Source organism: Rhipicephalus microplus, chromosome X, assembly GCF_043290135.1.
Source record: "Rhipicephalus microplus isolate Deutch F79 chromosome X, USDA_Rmic, whole genome shotgun sequence".
NCBI lineage: Eukaryota > Metazoa > Arthropoda > Arachnida > Ixodida > Ixodidae > Rhipicephalus > Rhipicephalus microplus.
The window spans coordinates 140324436-140342484 of NC_134710.1; the positions used below are offsets into that span (position 1 = coordinate 140324436).

Sequence of the window (18049 nt, forward strand, 5' to 3'; positions counted from 1 at the left end):
AATAAAAGATTCTTCCTCTCTTGAAGACCACAAAAAAATAGCAAGACTTCATGTAGGTAAGGTCATTACAGCCATTACACATAGAGAATCAGATTATTTCAACAAACCATCCAAGTAAAGAATATGCCAGTATTGAAGCCTGTACATCCACTTTTACTAATAAAATCAATTAAAAGTTATTTGGAAGGCTTAGTTCGCTGGACAAATGTTCGAAAATTTGTTGCAGCTTGCATGTTCAAGTTCTGCGAGGAAACGAAATTACTATTTTTTAAAAACTTTGTGAGCATGCTGTAAAATCAGCACACACACAGTTACTTGTAGCTTCAAATAGAGAACTAACATTATCAAGACTGATCTCAAAAGAGCCTCAAACAACACCCCCACTCCCTAAACACATGCACGGACTCCAGCAAGATTCAAAGTTATTATTGTTGTTCATTCTGTTGGAATAAGTTATATACACAGAGCATACAAGTGTTGTATAATACATACATAAACTTATTAGTATAAATTTACTGCCTGTTCATGAGTTATATATAAATATTGTAAAGTACAGTAAAACCTCGTTAATTCGAAGTCACTGGGGCCATGAGAAATCTAAAAATTAAGTGGGTTTTCTAATTAACAGAACATACAAAAAGTGGGATGCAAGAAACTTGAAACTACAGTCAAACTCCGCTACAACGAACGCTGCTTCAACGAAATTTCCGTTACAACGAAAAATTCATGATTCCCCATCAGTAGTCCATAGGAGTCAATACAGAACATACAAAAGGTGGGATGCAAGAAACTTGAAACTACAGTCAAACTCCGCTACAACGAACGCTGCTTCAACGAAATTTCCGTTACAACGAAAAATTCACGATTCCCCATCAGTAGTCCAGAGGAGTCAATGCATTAATATTATCACCACAACGAACACTTTTTCTTCGATCGTCCCACTTCAACAAACTTTTACGATGCAATTCCAGGCTCAGATACTTATTGCTTGCAGTAAACCCAATCTTTAACATGTTGATGCATTTTCAGAGCCTGAAAATGCGTCAACGAAGTGTAAAACACGCGTTGGAACCACCAGAAACCGCCGCTATACCGCCACTGTTCAGCCAGCATGGGCGCCGCCATCGCTACATAGTGATGGCAATGAGAATGCCCCGCTTTTGTTTTGCCACTGGCTTGCTTTTGAGCCGCAGACGATCCGAAGCTAAAGCTCATTCACCCAGTTCATGGTTTCCTTCTCGCAGCTGCTGGGTGCAACCGCGGCACGATGCCTTTTCCGATTCAGATGCTTATCATTATGTTCGCGCTTGGCAAGTGTGGTAACTAATCAGAGCTGCTGTTCGTCCGCATTATTAACAAAATCAGCTAGGCGCGAGTGATAATAAGAATGGATAATAAAAATGGCATAGAATAATGAAAAAGTCGCCGCTCCACGATACCCTGCCTCCATCTGGGCGTTGTCGGATACTTTTGACGGCGGACAGCTGCTGGAGTTGATGTGTTAATGCAACTGTTTGGTTTGTTTACGAAAGTGGTTTTAGGCGTTGTTTCAGCGTGCTTTTCACTATGGCCTCACTATGCAAAGGTGAGAATCATGTCGCGACGCTGCTGGGAAAGAATAGGAAGCAGCGGACATTTTTATTAATTTTCAGAATACACGTTCCTTTGTTTTGCTAGCTCAGATCAGCAATATTTTTTTCGATTTCACTACAACAAAATTTTTGCTTTAACGAAATTTTTTCCGCGCCCCATCAATTTCGTTGTAGCGGGGTTCGACTGTATTCGAAGTAATCAAGGCTGGTCGTTTGCTGTGCCAACTAGTTTGTAGCTCTAAGTTATGTTATCAGCAATACCTGGTCTTAATTTTGCCACAAACACAACGAAACGGTAGGCTTTGCTGCTGAAAAAAAAAAAAAAAAAAAACCGTCGTGATTAACTGAAACATGCCTGTGGGAAAACAAGACATCTTCACTGCAATGTAGTAGTGACACGCGGGCTGCATATCCCCTGCTTCTTGCTGCATCAACACGCCATTCTTTCTGGTGAAATAAAGAATTTATTAATAGCCAGTGCAGCGGAATTCACAAGGTATTTTGGATAAAAAACATACTCCTTAAAGCCTTCAAAGTTAGTTTTTCGAAGAAGGCGTTGCAGGCAAGAACTCCGCCAGCAGTGCAAGTGCATGCAAATTGCTGAAGCAACCGGAAATCGGAGATTACGATACATTGCGAATTCTAACAAACTGTACTTTATTTTATTTATATTCCCAGAAAAGATGGGTGCGCTGACAATGCCAGAAAAATTCAATATGCTGCCTCCATGTCACCACTACATTGCAGTGAAACATGTCTTGCTTCCCGCAGGCGCACATTTCGGTTGACCACAAGACTTTTTTTTCTTTTCTTTTTCTGTGCTGGCAGTAGCAAGGCTGGGGTGCTTCAGCTGCCACTCATTAGTATCGCTATGTTGCACTGCCTTGTGGCTATTAACAGCCGTTGTTTCCACGATTTTGCGGCAAAATCGGGACCAGGAATCAGCACATGGCACCCAAAGCTTTTGAATGCACCGGACTGATGCTGACTGCCACTTCGAATTATCCTCCGATATTTGCATTGAAAAGTACGGGAGTGTGAAAATATTTTGGATTAAGCGGGATTTTGCAATAGCCAAGTTTAAATTAATGAGGCTTTATTGTAGTTCTAGTCTACTGAGAGCATGGAAAACTACACTTCCAAAAGCTCTAGAAATGACTCTTCTATGCTATTCCTAACTTATAACTCTTTTGGCTTAGGGCAGGCATTTTCCCCAATTCATGCATATAACAAAAAAAGTGGAAAGATTGTACTCTTCATAGCAGAAAAAAAAAAGTTGGCAAAAATCACCATCATGCCCACAATATACACATAAGACTGCCTGCAGAAGTAATGCCAACTAAACCATTGCATGGGACTAACATGCCAGGTATCTTGAACGTGCTGAAGATGCCTTCATACATGAGAGCAAACGAGCAGCAAATATGCAAAGAACAGAAAGATGGAAAGCAGAGTGCAAAGTTCCAGTACAAAAAGAGTTTTCAGTACACCAAGACAGAGGATAAAGGAACAAGGACAAAGACACAGCGTTCTCTCAGGTACTTAATTGTTTTTTTTTTTGTCTCAAACACAAGCTCAAAAGATGGCACTTACCAGAACACCATGTAAGTGTTCAGTATCCTTTGTGGGCAAGAACTAGCAAACAATCAGTATGTCAATTCCACTGCCTCTTTTGTCTTTACTAAGGAACACGCAACATGACAAGATAACAAAAATGAAGGGTTAGACTACAAGCGAAGAGAAGAAGAGACAAGCAAATGTGTCCAGAAAGAGGAAATTAGAAGGAAGCATCTTTCACTCTACGCACACAGATCCAAGCTGTGCTCATAAGCAGAGTGCAACTTCAGTAAACGCAAGCAAACTAAAGGAATACAAGCCAGCATAAAGAAGGAGTAAAATGCAACAAGCCTCCTGCAAAGTGATGCAACTAGATCACAACCTTGGTGTATCCTGCGTATCTGCAACTCCTTTCTTCATAAATGGCTCTTTGTATTCAAAGGAAGGGAACTCTTGCAATGGTAGCATAGGTAACTCCTATGCACAAGAACATGACTTGTATAGCTGTGTGAATGGTAATCCCTTACATTACACGGCAACATGCAATTTTGCCGCTTGCAAAATAGTACACCAAAAATAATTACCGGACAAGTGACTGCCTAGCTGTTCTGTGCTAACTTATCATGCTTTTTATGAACTGCCACTAATTCCTGCAAAGACACTAGAACTAAACAGCAGTAAATAGGAACATTTTCTGCTGTTACTAGGATACAATCTAGGCAGGAAAGAAGAAAAAAGAAGTAGCAGATTTCATGTTCATAAAAAAAAAAAAGACTGTTCAAGCAATAATGAAAGATTCATAAAATGAAAAGCAGACAGGCATCAAATTCTACCTGAACAGCTCAAGAATAATCAGGCAGTTTTAAGCTAATTAGCATGTACTAACAAAAAAGTAATGTAGGCTGAATGGCTAGAAAATGGTGCAACTTATTACATGTGGCATAAACTAAAGGTAAAAAAAAAGCACACTTCTCTAAGGATGCAAAGGAAAGTTTTTTTAAAAAGCTAGTTATCACATGATTGCATTTTTTTCCCTTTAAATCACACCTATGTGCTTTTCAATGAAAGGTATTATTAAAAGAATTAAGTTAAAGAAAAAAGGAGATTGCAAGAAAGTTCGATGATCATCAATAACTTTCAGATGAAGTTTCATGGTAAAAACACATAAAAAGTAATTTTCTACAAATTATTCTACCAGCAGAAATGGATACTAAAACATGATTTCTTTATATATTATCATTTTTGCCTATCAGTACAGCCGCTTGCACTTTTAAAGGATCACCAAAATGCCAAAGGCACTCGTACCAATACCTGAAATTTCAGTACACCGCACAGGAGGTACTTTTTATGCCTTGACTGTTCTTATTAGAGAACGCAATGGTAATAAAAAGCTCCAACAACACTTTCATCTGCCTTGAAATCAACTGAAATGCAGCAAGTGTCCCAAGATATAAATGGCAAGACACACACACATGGTTCAAATAGCTGCATGTTATTAGTCCCAGAAACCTTTCCATCAGAACTTGTACAAGACCTAAAGAAAAGGGAACTTGTGGACAATGCTAAGAAATTTCTCCCACAAACTGAACAACCATGCAACTTGCACGTGCCAGTCTCAAACACAAGACTTCAAAAATCTGTCAACATTTCGGTAGCATATTAACCCCTCAAGTGTTTTATTTTTAAAAAATTTCCCAACCAAAAGTGCCTATGTTTTTTTTATATATGCAATTTTGAATCATGCAGTACTAAAAAGCAACAATGCGATGTCGAAAAAGTGCGTCATATGTGATGTTGCACTAGGATTGTCGACATAAAGCTGCACCGATTGACGAGCGCTCACAATGTTTACTTCAGAGGTATTTCACCACCAGTGGAAGTGTTCAATTCAAAGTCATCAATTTCATCTGCACTTCTGGACACAAGATAAACATAGTATCCGCATCACCTTCATTGAAAGAAGATGAAAAGCTTATTTTTCAGTTTGACAGGCCAGCTTTGCATGTGCTGTCACTACTGGATACCATGTTTTCAGAAGAAAACTGCGTCCTACCACAGGAGAAACAGAAATCGCCAAGTATATGCTTCCATTTGATGGTTGATACACAATCTAAGTAGCAAACGAACGCTTCTCATTCGAAACACTTAAGGGGCTAAAGTGAAGAGCACACTGCACTGTAATCCACAATGTTTTATATAGTTGTGATAGCGTGGTGGGTGCCTTAAACAAACTGGAGGAGAGACTGCTGTCACCTCTCAGTGTCAAGCATGTCCAACTCATTTTGTTGTTTAGAACTTGTCTGTAACTTGCCATATTTACAGTGCTTATAGACCACTAACCACCATTACGTGCCTTTAATGCTATCTGCTAAGCAGAATATGGTTACTCATTACAATTACAATGCTAGTGGTGCTATGCTACTAAGTTGATTGATTGATTGATATGTGGGGTTTAACGTCCCAACCTATGCTACTACGTACAGAATAGTTGATTGTTACAATTATAGCACAAGTGGTCTTGCTAACTCGCGCATAACTTGGCATCACAAGATGGTGTATGCCAGGACTTCTGCTTGCATGCAAGTCTTAAGCATTCCGCTTTATCTTCTACCACGTTCTTTTTTTTAATATATAGATTTTTTTAAATAAAAGTGTTATGGCCACATAGCCATATCATGAAATTCAATAATAAATAAGTAAAACTGATTTCTATTCCTCAAAAAAAGTATGCTATAAATTGCGATTCCCTACTAAAATTTTGTATGATCTGCCCTCAAGCAGTAAAAACTTTACATGCATTTGTAGATCAGTCTTTTCAAAGTAACTTTAGCAGTGGCCACTATTTCTGCCTCAACATACTGTTTATCTTCAAAAACAACAGATGCCATACTGTCATAGCATTTTTATAAAAGATCTGTACTGTATAAAAAAAAGAATTGTTACCACAATGGCTTCCTGCTTCTTTCAGAGAAGCAGCCCACTCAACTACACCATGAGGGAACCTAAAAAATTCAGCTAAGCACCTTAGGTTGGAATTTTTAAAGACTATGCCCCTAGCCAGGGACTCCCTGTTACCAAACTTCAGCTAACATATGTAGAATGCAATATTGATTACCTCAGAAACTTGAAGCCTTACAGTATTTGTGAGGAAGAAAAACACTTGAGAATGAGCAAGTGTTATTACTTTAACCAAGGTTAATTTTTGCTTTTTTCGAATGCAATTTACAAACACGTGTACCAATAAAACCTAGGTCTTGGAGATTTTTGTATTGGCAGCATTACAGTACACAAGAGTTTACACTATGAAACCCGCGGTGAAAAGAAATTACACAAGTAGCAGAAGAAGTATAGTTTTATTTAGTGCTCCTTGCTAGTCAGGACATAAGAGTGAATAGCTACAAAAGTGTGCTAAGCCTACTTGCAGCACTGCCCACTTTTTTAATACTGTCCATATATATTTGCAGTTAACATATGCTGACCTTGAGCATAACTAGTGTTTCATCTAACAAGATACTTGGGTCCCAAAACTTGACCGCAAACTGAATCAGATCTACACAGTTCAAATTCCTTGTACATCAATACAGAAAAAATTGAGCAGTGATTATGAGGGGTCTTGCCTATAACGAATGTATTGGTGTTTTATTAAAAAGTAAGAAGTAAATAACTATAGGGTGTTTTATCTTATATAACCAATTTGCTAGTCCTTATGAACTGTTGGAATATAGCAATAAAAAAGTTTCACTTTTCTGCGATCTCGAGCAGTGTCTAAGAAAACACGTTATTGGGCACTCTTGAAATCCAGAAACAAGTATGCAGACTCACTTGTTGGATCTGCCATGACCTGGCTCCCCAGTGCCTCCTACACCAGCAAGCTTTCGGCAACGGTAGTTTTCATAGTGGACACTGTTTGTGATGTCCTTCAGGTCCTGCATGTGAGTCCTAAGGGAAAAAAATATTTCTTTCATCTCAAACCGGTTGAATCTACATGCATATGTTGTTGACTTCACATTGCTGATTGTTTGCCACTGCTGTCATGCTAAAAGGTAGCTGTGGGCCTTTGTCAAGCTGCCTCTTTTGGAGAGCAGCTTTTACCTGCAGCTGTCTTTCATCAAACTATTGATAAAAAATAAACATTATTATTATTATTATTATTATTATTATTATTATTATTATTATTATTATTATATGCTCCATCGTGTTGCATATGCTCAACACAACAAGACTAATATTTTTACCGCTGCATGTCTTCCTGATGGAAAAGCAAAAAATCCATTAACGAAAATATGTCTGATGGGGTCATTTGAATCGTTACACAGAAGCCTTACAAATAAAGCTACTATCTGAAAATTAGCACAACTATTCAACATTATAGTTGCACCACTTCAAGTAGAAATTTCCGTTTCCATTGTGGTGTATTTAGAGTTTTCTCGAAAAGTTTGCAAGAGTCAAGACAAAATGAACTTAGATGTTAAGAGCCCCTGAAAAAAATCCTATATATATCATGTACTATTACAGACAAAAAAACAAACTATTGAAATGATTGTGAGTTCTTGTAAGCGGTACAGTGCTTGAAATGACTTTAAAAAATGAAAACTTCAGCAATGACTTACAGTTCTGAATTCTTGACTCTGAAAAGTTACCAATATGCAACAGCAAATATGTTGATAGTTTACTGTGGCAAACACAAACATAGTTGAATCATTTTAGAGAATTTCCATAATACATAGCAATTACAGCACAGAAACCAAATAATAAAATAGATATGCAATTATTTCATACCTAACAAGCATATTCCTCAAGGCAATATAGTCACAGTGGTCCATGTTCTCGACTGAAATATAAGACACATGGATAAGAAATTCAGCGTCTGACAACGAAAAATAGAAGAAATTCCATTAGAGAAGTGCGAGAAAATGGGGAATTTTTATGGACTATTTGCAATTGGTCCATAAATATCAGATAGTCGCCATGGTGAATGAGCCTTAAGGATGACACGCAAGTACCATACACATGATTCAGGTGAAGCTGTACCTGAAAAACGCAATATGTATAGTCCTTGATATTACATTTTTGTGGTGAACAGAGTGTAGAAGAAAGCCTGCAAAGTGAACAGGGAAAGAGTTATATATACATGTATTTGCTTTCATAGTACCATGTGATCAGAGTGGTTTTCTTGGCAACATGAATAATCTGCACGTCGCCCTATTCGAGATGATGAGACACACAGACTCTTCTGTCGTATGAATGTGTGCAGCCAAATATAATTAATCTTTTGTTACGCTAGTTGCTTGAAGACTTTTCGGACGGTAAAAAAGTTGCAAGGCACGGACGTATGCAGGGACTTTGATGTATCAAAATTAGTAAGCATCTCGCGAGTACCCCTGAAAAATAAGGAAAAATTTACTGCATGCAAATGATTTAGAGATAGCAGTCTTCCTTGCTTAATGCTGCTTAATGCTTAATTCTGCATGTACTATTTGCGTCAAATGAAACTCGAACTGAAACAAGCCTTCGCGACAATATAGTGCGCACCATCCAATTATCACCATTGACAGGCAAGCGCATCCTTTTCAGTAGCTCTATGTGTGCCTGTCCATGGCGATAAGTGGACGGCGCACACTATACCATCGCGAAGGCTTGCCGCTGTTCAGGTTTCATTTGCTGCTGATAGTACAATTACATGCGGATAAAAACTGGAGCAACAAACTACCAAAGTAGTAAAGCAAAGTAATGACTACCCCAAGAAAGGGAAAATAGACAACCACCCGTACGTGGCATGAAGCCAGAAAAAAATCCACACAAATTTCCCAGAAAGAAAGAAAAAATTTACTGCATGCAAATTATTTAGAGACATAGTATTCTTCCCTCTTTGAGATGTTTGAGATAGTATTCTTCTATGTTTGAGTTTTCCCCTTCCGAGAAATCCATACGGATAATTTGTGGCTTCGTGCCTAATACAGGTGGTTGTCTATTTTCCCTTTCTTAACCCTTCCGCCACCTTGCATGTCTCCGCAGAACTCATTTGCATTAATGACTACCTTGTACAAGGTGCTATAAAGAGCTCCGGTTAAAAGCTATCTCTGCCGCTTGAAGCAGAATTGGAACCAAGCTCTTGGAAAGCACAAAGTGAAATGCACTAATCTAATTTGTCTACAGCCTTTACTATAATCAAAAAGTCTCACCTTCGGCTACACCCCAAGGATACTTGCGGCCCCTGACTCTCCGCCCATTCACTTCAACCACTGTATTGCTGCCTACAACGGCAAAGGGTACACGTTCCTGGAAAGAAGGTAGAAACTGCAGTAACAGTTGTGCACATCCTGCTAACTCTGCAGGCTTTGATTGAATGCTTGATTCCATATCGCTGTTTTCCTTAAATGGCATCCACGTTTAACAGCATGCTATTCAATATATTTTGATAAATGTGCTTTTGATGCGAGCACAGTAATACATTTTACTAAGTTTGAGGATGCAAAACTATGTAGAAGATAATGCATGGTTAGATCTATATATTGTTATTTCCTTTTATTTCGTGCTTTTTGTAAAGTCAGCAGTGAATAAAAAAGCACATAACCATGCAACAACTCCAGGTTCCTATGACTGACTTTAAATGCAGTAGAAAGTTAAGGTTATTAAAGTTGAATTTACAGGTGCAAAATTGAGTAAGGCTGTGCTATGTCAGCCAAAGGGTGATAAAATATCCCTCGTAAATGAGGCATATGCTGCAGTACCTGAAGCTCATTGAAAAAAATCTGCTTCATCTCAAAAAAAAGTTCACAGTGTATCCATGGCTTGAATAATTATGAGTGGGGCGAAGCGTCCGTCTGTCTGTGTGGCAGACAGATTAACTAACAGATGCTTTGGCTCACTCATCATCATTCTGTATAAAAGACAGATGATGGATGGATGCTTCACCTCACTCATCATCATTCACTCCATGAATATCATAGAGTTTCTCGCAAAAGTACCTAGAGGGAAGAGGGAAGTGTGATGCCACTGTCTATGCGAACTTATTAAGAGGCCCAGTTGGAGCGCTGGGAATGATGGTATATGTGTCTGCGAGGCTTGTGTTGGCTTATGTTGAATGAGACCTCGACTCAGAAGTGAACATGACTGTGTAAATAAAGCGTCTCTAAAACTAAATGTTTAAATGCGAATCTCATTCATGCGTAATATATTCTAAAATAACAGTCCATTTACCTTGATGGCACAACCAAATGGTGAAAGAAACAGACATAAAAATGGCAGAGAGAACGCTCGCTTTGTCGTCTGCCTGCCAAGTTTCGCGGCCGTTGGTTACTTCTTATGCTTCATAAAATTGTATATTGTGGAGTCTCGATGTTGTGAGTGCCACCGCGATCTTGGATTGAACGGACACAGTTGACACGGTCAGAAGAAACCAAAACAACAACCATTTCTTTAGATACTTTTAGAACAACGATGATATTGTCAGCCGAATTATTATAACATCAATCGTGATCAACATACTAAGACATCCTTACACAATATTAAACAACACTTGACCACACATACAAACAAGGCAGTGTCACTAACGCCTGACTCACCACGTGGGCCTACCACAGACTGCCTGCGGTACCGTCCACGGCAGACCCACCGCTAGAGGCGACCATTCGTGCTACTGCCCCACACCAAAAAAGACTCACTTTTTTCTTGCGCGCCGCCACCAAGGCGTATCGCCAGCGCTAAAGTCTTCTTACCATGATGATGATGATAGCGGCTACGCTTGCGAACACAACGCCACATACCGCTGATTACTTGTGACCCCAAAATACGGCTTCTGCACGAGACACATGCGCCACGCGGCGCAAACAATTTTACAGGGAGTGTCAACACCCCCACATTTTTTTTAACTTTAATTCAAACTATATCCCGAAAAAACACAGAAGAAATCAGCTGCACAAGCTCTTACGAAAAATGACAACACATGTCCCTAAAGAACGTTTGTGCACGGCAACACCGCCGCCGATCGACAGTGCTGAACTGTCCGGCTCGACGACTTCACCTCAGTACCGGTCCCCGCAACAGCAACGTTGCCATTGGCGTGACAAACCGTCACTCACCCCGAAATGTCTTCCGGCTGCAACCAGCCCTCACGATGGCGCTGGACTGCAGGCAGTTGCGCAGGTCCCAGGCATCTCCGTTGCCCGACCTCATGACCGCATTCCTGGCCAGCGGCGCCGACGATGTGCAAAAGATATCTAGCCGCGGGCTACATAACTCCCGCCGCGTATATTCAAAACACCCGAAAGAACAATGCAGTAGGGCAAAGGGAAGGGAGCTTCGGGCTCCTCGCCCACGTGGTACGATGGTCAGTACTGCTAGTTAATACATCGGCGGCGGCCGAGATGCCTAGCTAAAATAAAAACAAAGGTCGCGTTTGCTAACCCATGCATCGACGATCCACCTAGTTGTGCCACGTGTGACAGGCGGCTGTGCAGAGCCTTAGGCCTAATGAGTCGCTTGACAACAACCGGCATCCACCAAGCACCCGGCCCAGGCACAGAAGACGCAGCCGTAAGGAGACATCCACTTTGGAAGGTGGGCCTATCGCTTGCCGCACACAGCAGCTTACCGAGCGATCGGCGCCCGCCTTCCCGGGCGGTGTCAAGACGCCCCGGCGTCGAGCTGCAATACCAGACAGCAACGACGCCCGACTCCCTGAGCCCACAAGAGATAGAAGAAGCTTTTTACAGAAAATCTGACCACCTACGAGGCTTCCGTACTCATTCGCTTCGAGCTTGGCCTACAATCCACGTGCTCTAAGCTTTGCTCACCCCAGGATGCAGATCACATGGCTCTCGTCCCAACTGAACGTTCTTAAAAACCCACAACAACAACAACAAAAAACCACTTGCGAGCAGAAAAAAAACCGCAACGTGCCGACAAGTTCAAACACGTCACAATAACCGATCTCCTCGCTCTCAACAAAGCATACCGCCGACGCTAGCCAAGAAGTTCCCCTAGGCCTACTCCACCCCGGCTCTAACAAAAGCTTAGTTTATTCTGAACAACATTCGTTTGATGCTCCAAGAGCTCCACGTCGGGCAGCCAGTGTGGGGTCTTGATGTGGAGAGAGAGCACCACCACGCTCTTGTAGTGAACGGACACAGCAGACACGGTCAGCATAAACCAAACCAACAGACATTTATTTAACTACTTTTAGAAACGACGATATCGTCAGCCGAATAATTTTACATCAATCGTGATCAACACACTAAGACATCTTTACACAATTAAATTAAACAACACTCATCAACACATACAAACAAGGCGGTGTCGCTAAAGCATGACTCACCACGTGGGCCCACCGCAGACAGCCTGCGGTGCCGTCCACGGCAGACCCACCGCTGGAGGCAACCGTCCACGCCACTGCCCCACGCCAAAAGAGACTCGCTTATTTCTTGCGCGACACCACCAAGACGTGCCGTGCCGCTGCCGGCGCTAACGTCTTCTAACCATGATGATGATGATAGTGGTGGTCAACTCTCGTGAACACGCCACCTACCGCTCAATAATTGTGACCCCAAAATACGTGTTCTGCGCGAAACACGTGCGCCACGCGGCGCAAGCAACTTTACAGGGGGTGTCAGCACCCATTTTTTTTAACATCGACGCAGAAGATTCCAGTGTTAAATAAAACACGTTTCTATGCAATGACAAAAATAAATAGCCTATTACGTGCTCTTGCAGTAATAAATCAATAATGTTAATGTGAATCCAGATGCGTCTTTGAGGTATACAAATTTAAGTCAAGTTCATATTCACATATGCTGTCATTCCTTTGCATCCATAAGCTCACTAGCGCCAGATCTCCCTATAGGTAAGTTTGTGAGAAACTCTATGGTGAATAAGCTGTGAAGTTCTTCATTTAACAGCACCATCTATACTCTTTAATCATCAACTATACGAAAACCATTAACACCATCTAGTGATATTTCCAAGGATATCCATACACCACGCTCTCTAGTGAACAATTCTTGAAACTATCTAGAAAACTATCTAGAAGTGGCTGCTACTACAACCTACTACCCCGAGGGAACAACCCACACCCTAAGGAGCATCTCCCCTAAAAACTGGCCACAACAGTCAGCACATCATCTCTTGAAGTTCAGACTGAGTGCAGAGGTATATGTGTACTTTAACAGTACATGAATGCACTTTTATTCACACTTCTGGACATATGGACACATAATGTGTAAGCCTATTAGTGGCTCATGGCATTGATTACATAATGGTTGCTACTCTTCCATCAGTAAATAAGCGTGGTATGTGTGTACGCCCATCGAAAGTTGAAAAATAAGTGCTTTGATGAATAATTCTAGATAACATGTCTTCGATTCACAAAATACAGGTTCACTGAATTGATGTTCATTACTCTCTCTGAATTTTTACCCGTGCTGCCTGTTAGAAGTTAGTCATCTGCAAATAAATCAAATCTTTAGCAGGTATACACTCAAACCTCTTCATAATGAAGTTGCACCTCACATGAAAATTAGTTTGTTATATCGAAACATTTGTTATAAAGGTATATTCATAACACTATATAGTGAAGACTATTCTTCACTTACATCATTACTACCGAGACTTCGTATAGCGAGGTTTGAGTGTATTAGACCGTTCATTTCTGTTGCGACCTAGCCACGAAGGTGTCTTGTCATGGACTGCCATTTTTGCGACCCGGCATCACACTGATCTTTTCACTGCTCTGCTTGCGTACGGAACGAACTAATCTGCTGTCATTACCGCCAGCGAAGCCAGAGTGGCAACATGTAATGGGTCCCCAGAAGTGAAATGGCAGATCAGCATGCACCAAGGACAGTTAGAACTCCTAGATACAACGAACCCAGCTGTCAACAAAATATATAACAGAAAAATTGTTACCTTAAGTGGCTTTTGTAGTTTGCTCTCTTCTTCGTCTTCTGGATCAGGAAATTCATAAAGACGGATTTTGTTTTGCGTGATCTCATTCAAGATCTGTTGCAAAAACCAAAAGGAACACATTAGAACCACATATGCACACACAAACATGTACATGTATGTGCAAGAATGAAAACAGCATGTGACGTGTCATTTTCTGTTGTGAATTGAGGACAACAATGATATCCTAAGTACGTGCACAAATTGCATACAAACAGTGCAAAAGAGAGAGAAACTGCTTTATTCCAGGTCAGACTGCTCATTCCAGGTCAGACGGATTCCAGGTCAGATGATGCGAGATGAAGAGCTGGTTCCATGTCGTACTTTTTTCCATGTGCTTCAATAGTGTGCACCACATTTGCTTTGTATTATATAAACTTTGCACCAAAACAAACATTATCACCTTATTTACACAATATTAAGCTTAGTATGTGATAAGTGCACAATGAATTTCACACCGATAAAGTCATTTCTAATAACCTTAAAAGTGCATAATGAATATTCCAATAATAAATTTTTACCACCTTAAAACTTACTCAGATTGCAAATAAAAAAATACAAAACTAAAGGTCATGCGACAAGAATGAAGCTGCTATTACTGAGCTGTCCTGGAAGACCCAGAACTTCTAAGTGAAATTTTTTTGGGGAAAATAAAGTGTGTTGGCATTGCATTGTACATTATTTAATGGAGAACTATGTGATCTACAAAATAATACATATAGTTTTGCAATTTTGCTACCCTCTGCATTCTTTACCGGTTATTAAAATGGTGTGTAAAGCTGAGCTGCCAGAACAATAGACACTGCTTGGGAGATTTGTGAAGTTTAAGGCGAACAAGTGATGGCTCTTAGAACAGTTGAAGATTGATTTAGGTGCTTCAAATATAGAAATTTTGACCTCAAAAACATGCACGGTACAGGATGCCAAACAGCCCCATTCTGTTAGATGAAAAGGAACTGAATAAACTTATTCAAGAAGATCACGCCAAAAGGCTGAGGTATCTGCAGCAATCATGGAATGCTCCCGCAGTACCAAAGAGTGCAACCTTTCCTACCAACTCGCTCGTTTGGCACGCATTTTTGTGAATAAGCTGATCAACTTAGTTTCATTGATCAGGACGAAACGAAGGGGCATCCAGAGCGACGCAAGTTTTTCAGGTCAAAATAGCAGCTCCCAAATCTCAGCAACCTAAGAGGCATTGCTTCTTTTCCATACACTTCACAAATCTCATGAGAGCATTTGTAGGTTTGACACCTCAATTAAATGCAAAAACCAGGTGTTGAATGTGCTTTCTAGTAGACTCCCCACTCAATTTGACAAGTTGAAAAGAACAAAAGGAACTGCTGTATTAAAAGCTAAAAATATTACTTTGTATGCAAAATTGCTGCTTAAAAAAATATGACAGAGATTCTGGGCCAACCCAACAGTAATAGTAAGCTAGCAACAGTGATGTTTCTAAAATTCAAGGAGAAAATTCAATACAGTGTTAGTTAATGGCACATAAAATACAACAAAAACTCATTAATGCAAAATCAAAGGGGACATTAAATTGCTTGAATTAAGCAGGGTTCCAATTACTGGGTAGACACTAAAATGAATAGATATCACATCACATTGTGCAGGAAGAATTTAAAGAAGCCTCCCATACACTTCACAAATCTCATGAGAGCATTTGTAGGTTTGACACCTCAATTAAATGCAAAAACCAGGTGTTGAATGTGCTTTCTAGTAGACTCCCCACTCAATTTGACAAGTTGAAAAGAACAAAAGGAACTGCTGTATTAAAAGCTAAAAATATTACTTTGTATGCAAAATTGCTGCTTAAAAAAATATGACAGAGATTCTGGGCCAACCCAACAGTAATAGTAAGCTAGCAACAGTGATGTTTCTAAAATTCAAGGAGAAAATTCAATACAGTGTTAGTTAATGGCACATAAAATACAACAAAAACTCATTAATGCAAAATCAAAGGGGACATTAAATTGCTTGAATTAAGCAGGGTTCCAATTACTGGGTAGACACTAAAATGAATAGATATCACATCACATTGTGCAGGAAGAATTTAAAGAAGCCTCCCTGGACTTACCTCAAATTAGGCATTATTCTCTGGCCAGTATTTGTGGCCAGAGATTTTGATAATTAAGTTTGTGGAGCTCCAACAGAGATCACAATAAATTGATCAGTCAGTAATAAATCAGAAACAAGTACCTACATGCCTTCATGTGACCAGTGAGCCTTATGTCGAATTACCGTATAAACCCGAATATAAGTAGAGATATTTTCAACGAAATACGTAATAAGGTAAAGTCGCCCCTCGTCTTATATAGCGGTGTCTAGCCGAAAGTGCGGCACTGTCTGGCAACATGTGGCTTGCATGTGCTTGTGAAGCCGGACGCGGCCATATCCGCATCGAAATCCAATCGCAGTCTGTTTCTTTTTTTCTCTCCGTCTGTTTTCTTTGTGTTCGTGATTTGCTTCCGATCTGTTGAGTTTTCGCTCCGCTTGACATTGCGCTGCATTCTTAGTGGCCTTTTTTTTCGTTCACTGAATATGTCTAGCGGTGCGAGGAGGCAGTACTCAGCTGCATTTAAACTAGATGTTGTTGGGTTCGCAGAAGTGAACAGGAATATGGCCGCTCAGCGCCGCTTTGGTGTATCGGAAAAAAGCGTGCGTTATTGGAGAGCGCAGAAAGGGAAGCTGCAGATGTGCAATCCTCGAAAAATGTCGTTTCCTGGACGAAGTGCTGTTCATCCGCAGCTGGAGGATAAGCTAGCGGACATTGTGCGGGAAGTTCGTGCGCGCTTGCTGCCAGTGACCATGGATACCATTCGCAAGAAAGCCGTTGAACTCGCTCGAGAAGCTGAGCTCACGAGAGAAGAGTTTCGTGCACCGCACTCTTGGGTGCGTCGATTTATGCGACGCAAAGGATTTTCTCTCCGGAGGAGTTCGAGGACAAGCTCATAAACTTTCAGCACTTCGTGAACCGGCTTCAGGAGCAGAACGACTACATGATGGGACAGATTGGCAATGCCGATGAGACCCCCGTGTGGTTTGACATGCCTTCGTCAACCACGATCACGCAGCGCGGCGCCAAGGATGTGAAGCTGTTGTCCACTGGCAACGAGCACTCGCACTTCACCGTCATGCTGGCATGCATGGCAGATGGTAGAAGGCTTCTGCCCTTCGTCATTTTCAAATGCAAGACAATGCCGAAGGAAGTGTTTCCGCCCGGTGTTGTTGTTCGCGTCAACAAAAAGGGATGCATGGACGTGGCCGTGATGCTTGAATGAATACGAGTGGTGTGGAACCGTCGGCCAGGTGCACTGCTGCGTAATCGCAGCATGCTGGTGTTGGATGCGTTTCGTGGCCACTTAACCGACGCAGTGAAACGCACACTTGACGGGAAAACGGACCTCGCCGCGGTACCAGGTGGTATGACGTCCACCCTCCAGCCGCTCAACGTTGCGCTAAACAAGCCGTTCAAAGACCGAGTGCGGGTGGAATACCAAGAGTGGATGTCCGGCGACAACCCCAAGACACCGACGAGCCGCCTACAGAGGCCTCCACTTGCGACTGTTTGTGGCTGGGTGCTTTCCGCCTGGCGCTCCTTGCCCGATTCCATGATGGAAAATGCTTTCAAGAAATGTTGCATCAGCAACTCGCTGGATGGCACTGAAGACGACGCACTGTGGGAGGTGGCCAGCGACAGACACTCGTCTTCAGAAGACAGTGGTGCTTCGTCGCACGAATAGGAGCAGTTGCGATGGTGGTTGAGGGGAGCTCCGACGATCGGGGTACGGTGCGCTCAATTCGCAAATAAATGTGGTTCAGCAGTTTTGGGTTGTTTGCCTTTTTCTTCTTTTTCTGTAACCTGAACTTGGGGGGTCGACCTATATTCCCACTCTACCTATAGTCCGGTTTATACGGTATATGAAGCTATTTATGCTCAAAATAGATTTCCA

General features: G+C 41.2%; 1 protein-coding gene across 5 annotated transcripts in view; it reads right to left on the reverse strand.

Annotated features, from left to right (window-relative positions):
• Positions 1-18049, reverse strand: part of LOC119176562 (septin 7-like protein pnut) — an 81161-nt gene that overhangs the window by 36893 nt on the left and 26219 nt on the right. For 3 of the 5 annotated variants that reach the window (XM_075877880.1, XM_075877883.1, XM_075877879.1), the window contains exons 6-10: positions 14052-14144; positions 9332-9428; positions 7929-7980; positions 6972-7088; positions 3186-3227 (exon numbers count right to left, since the gene is read on the reverse strand). In XM_075877880.1, coding sequence (XP_075733995.1) covers positions 3186-3227; positions 6972-7088; positions 7929-7980; positions 9332-9428; positions 14052-14144 — 401 coding nt within the window. The remainder of the gene's footprint in view (positions 1-3185; positions 3228-6971; positions 7089-7928; positions 7981-9331; positions 9429-14051; positions 14145-18049) is intronic. The other 2 variants (XM_075877882.1, XM_075877881.1) reach the window with 1 other exon arrangement.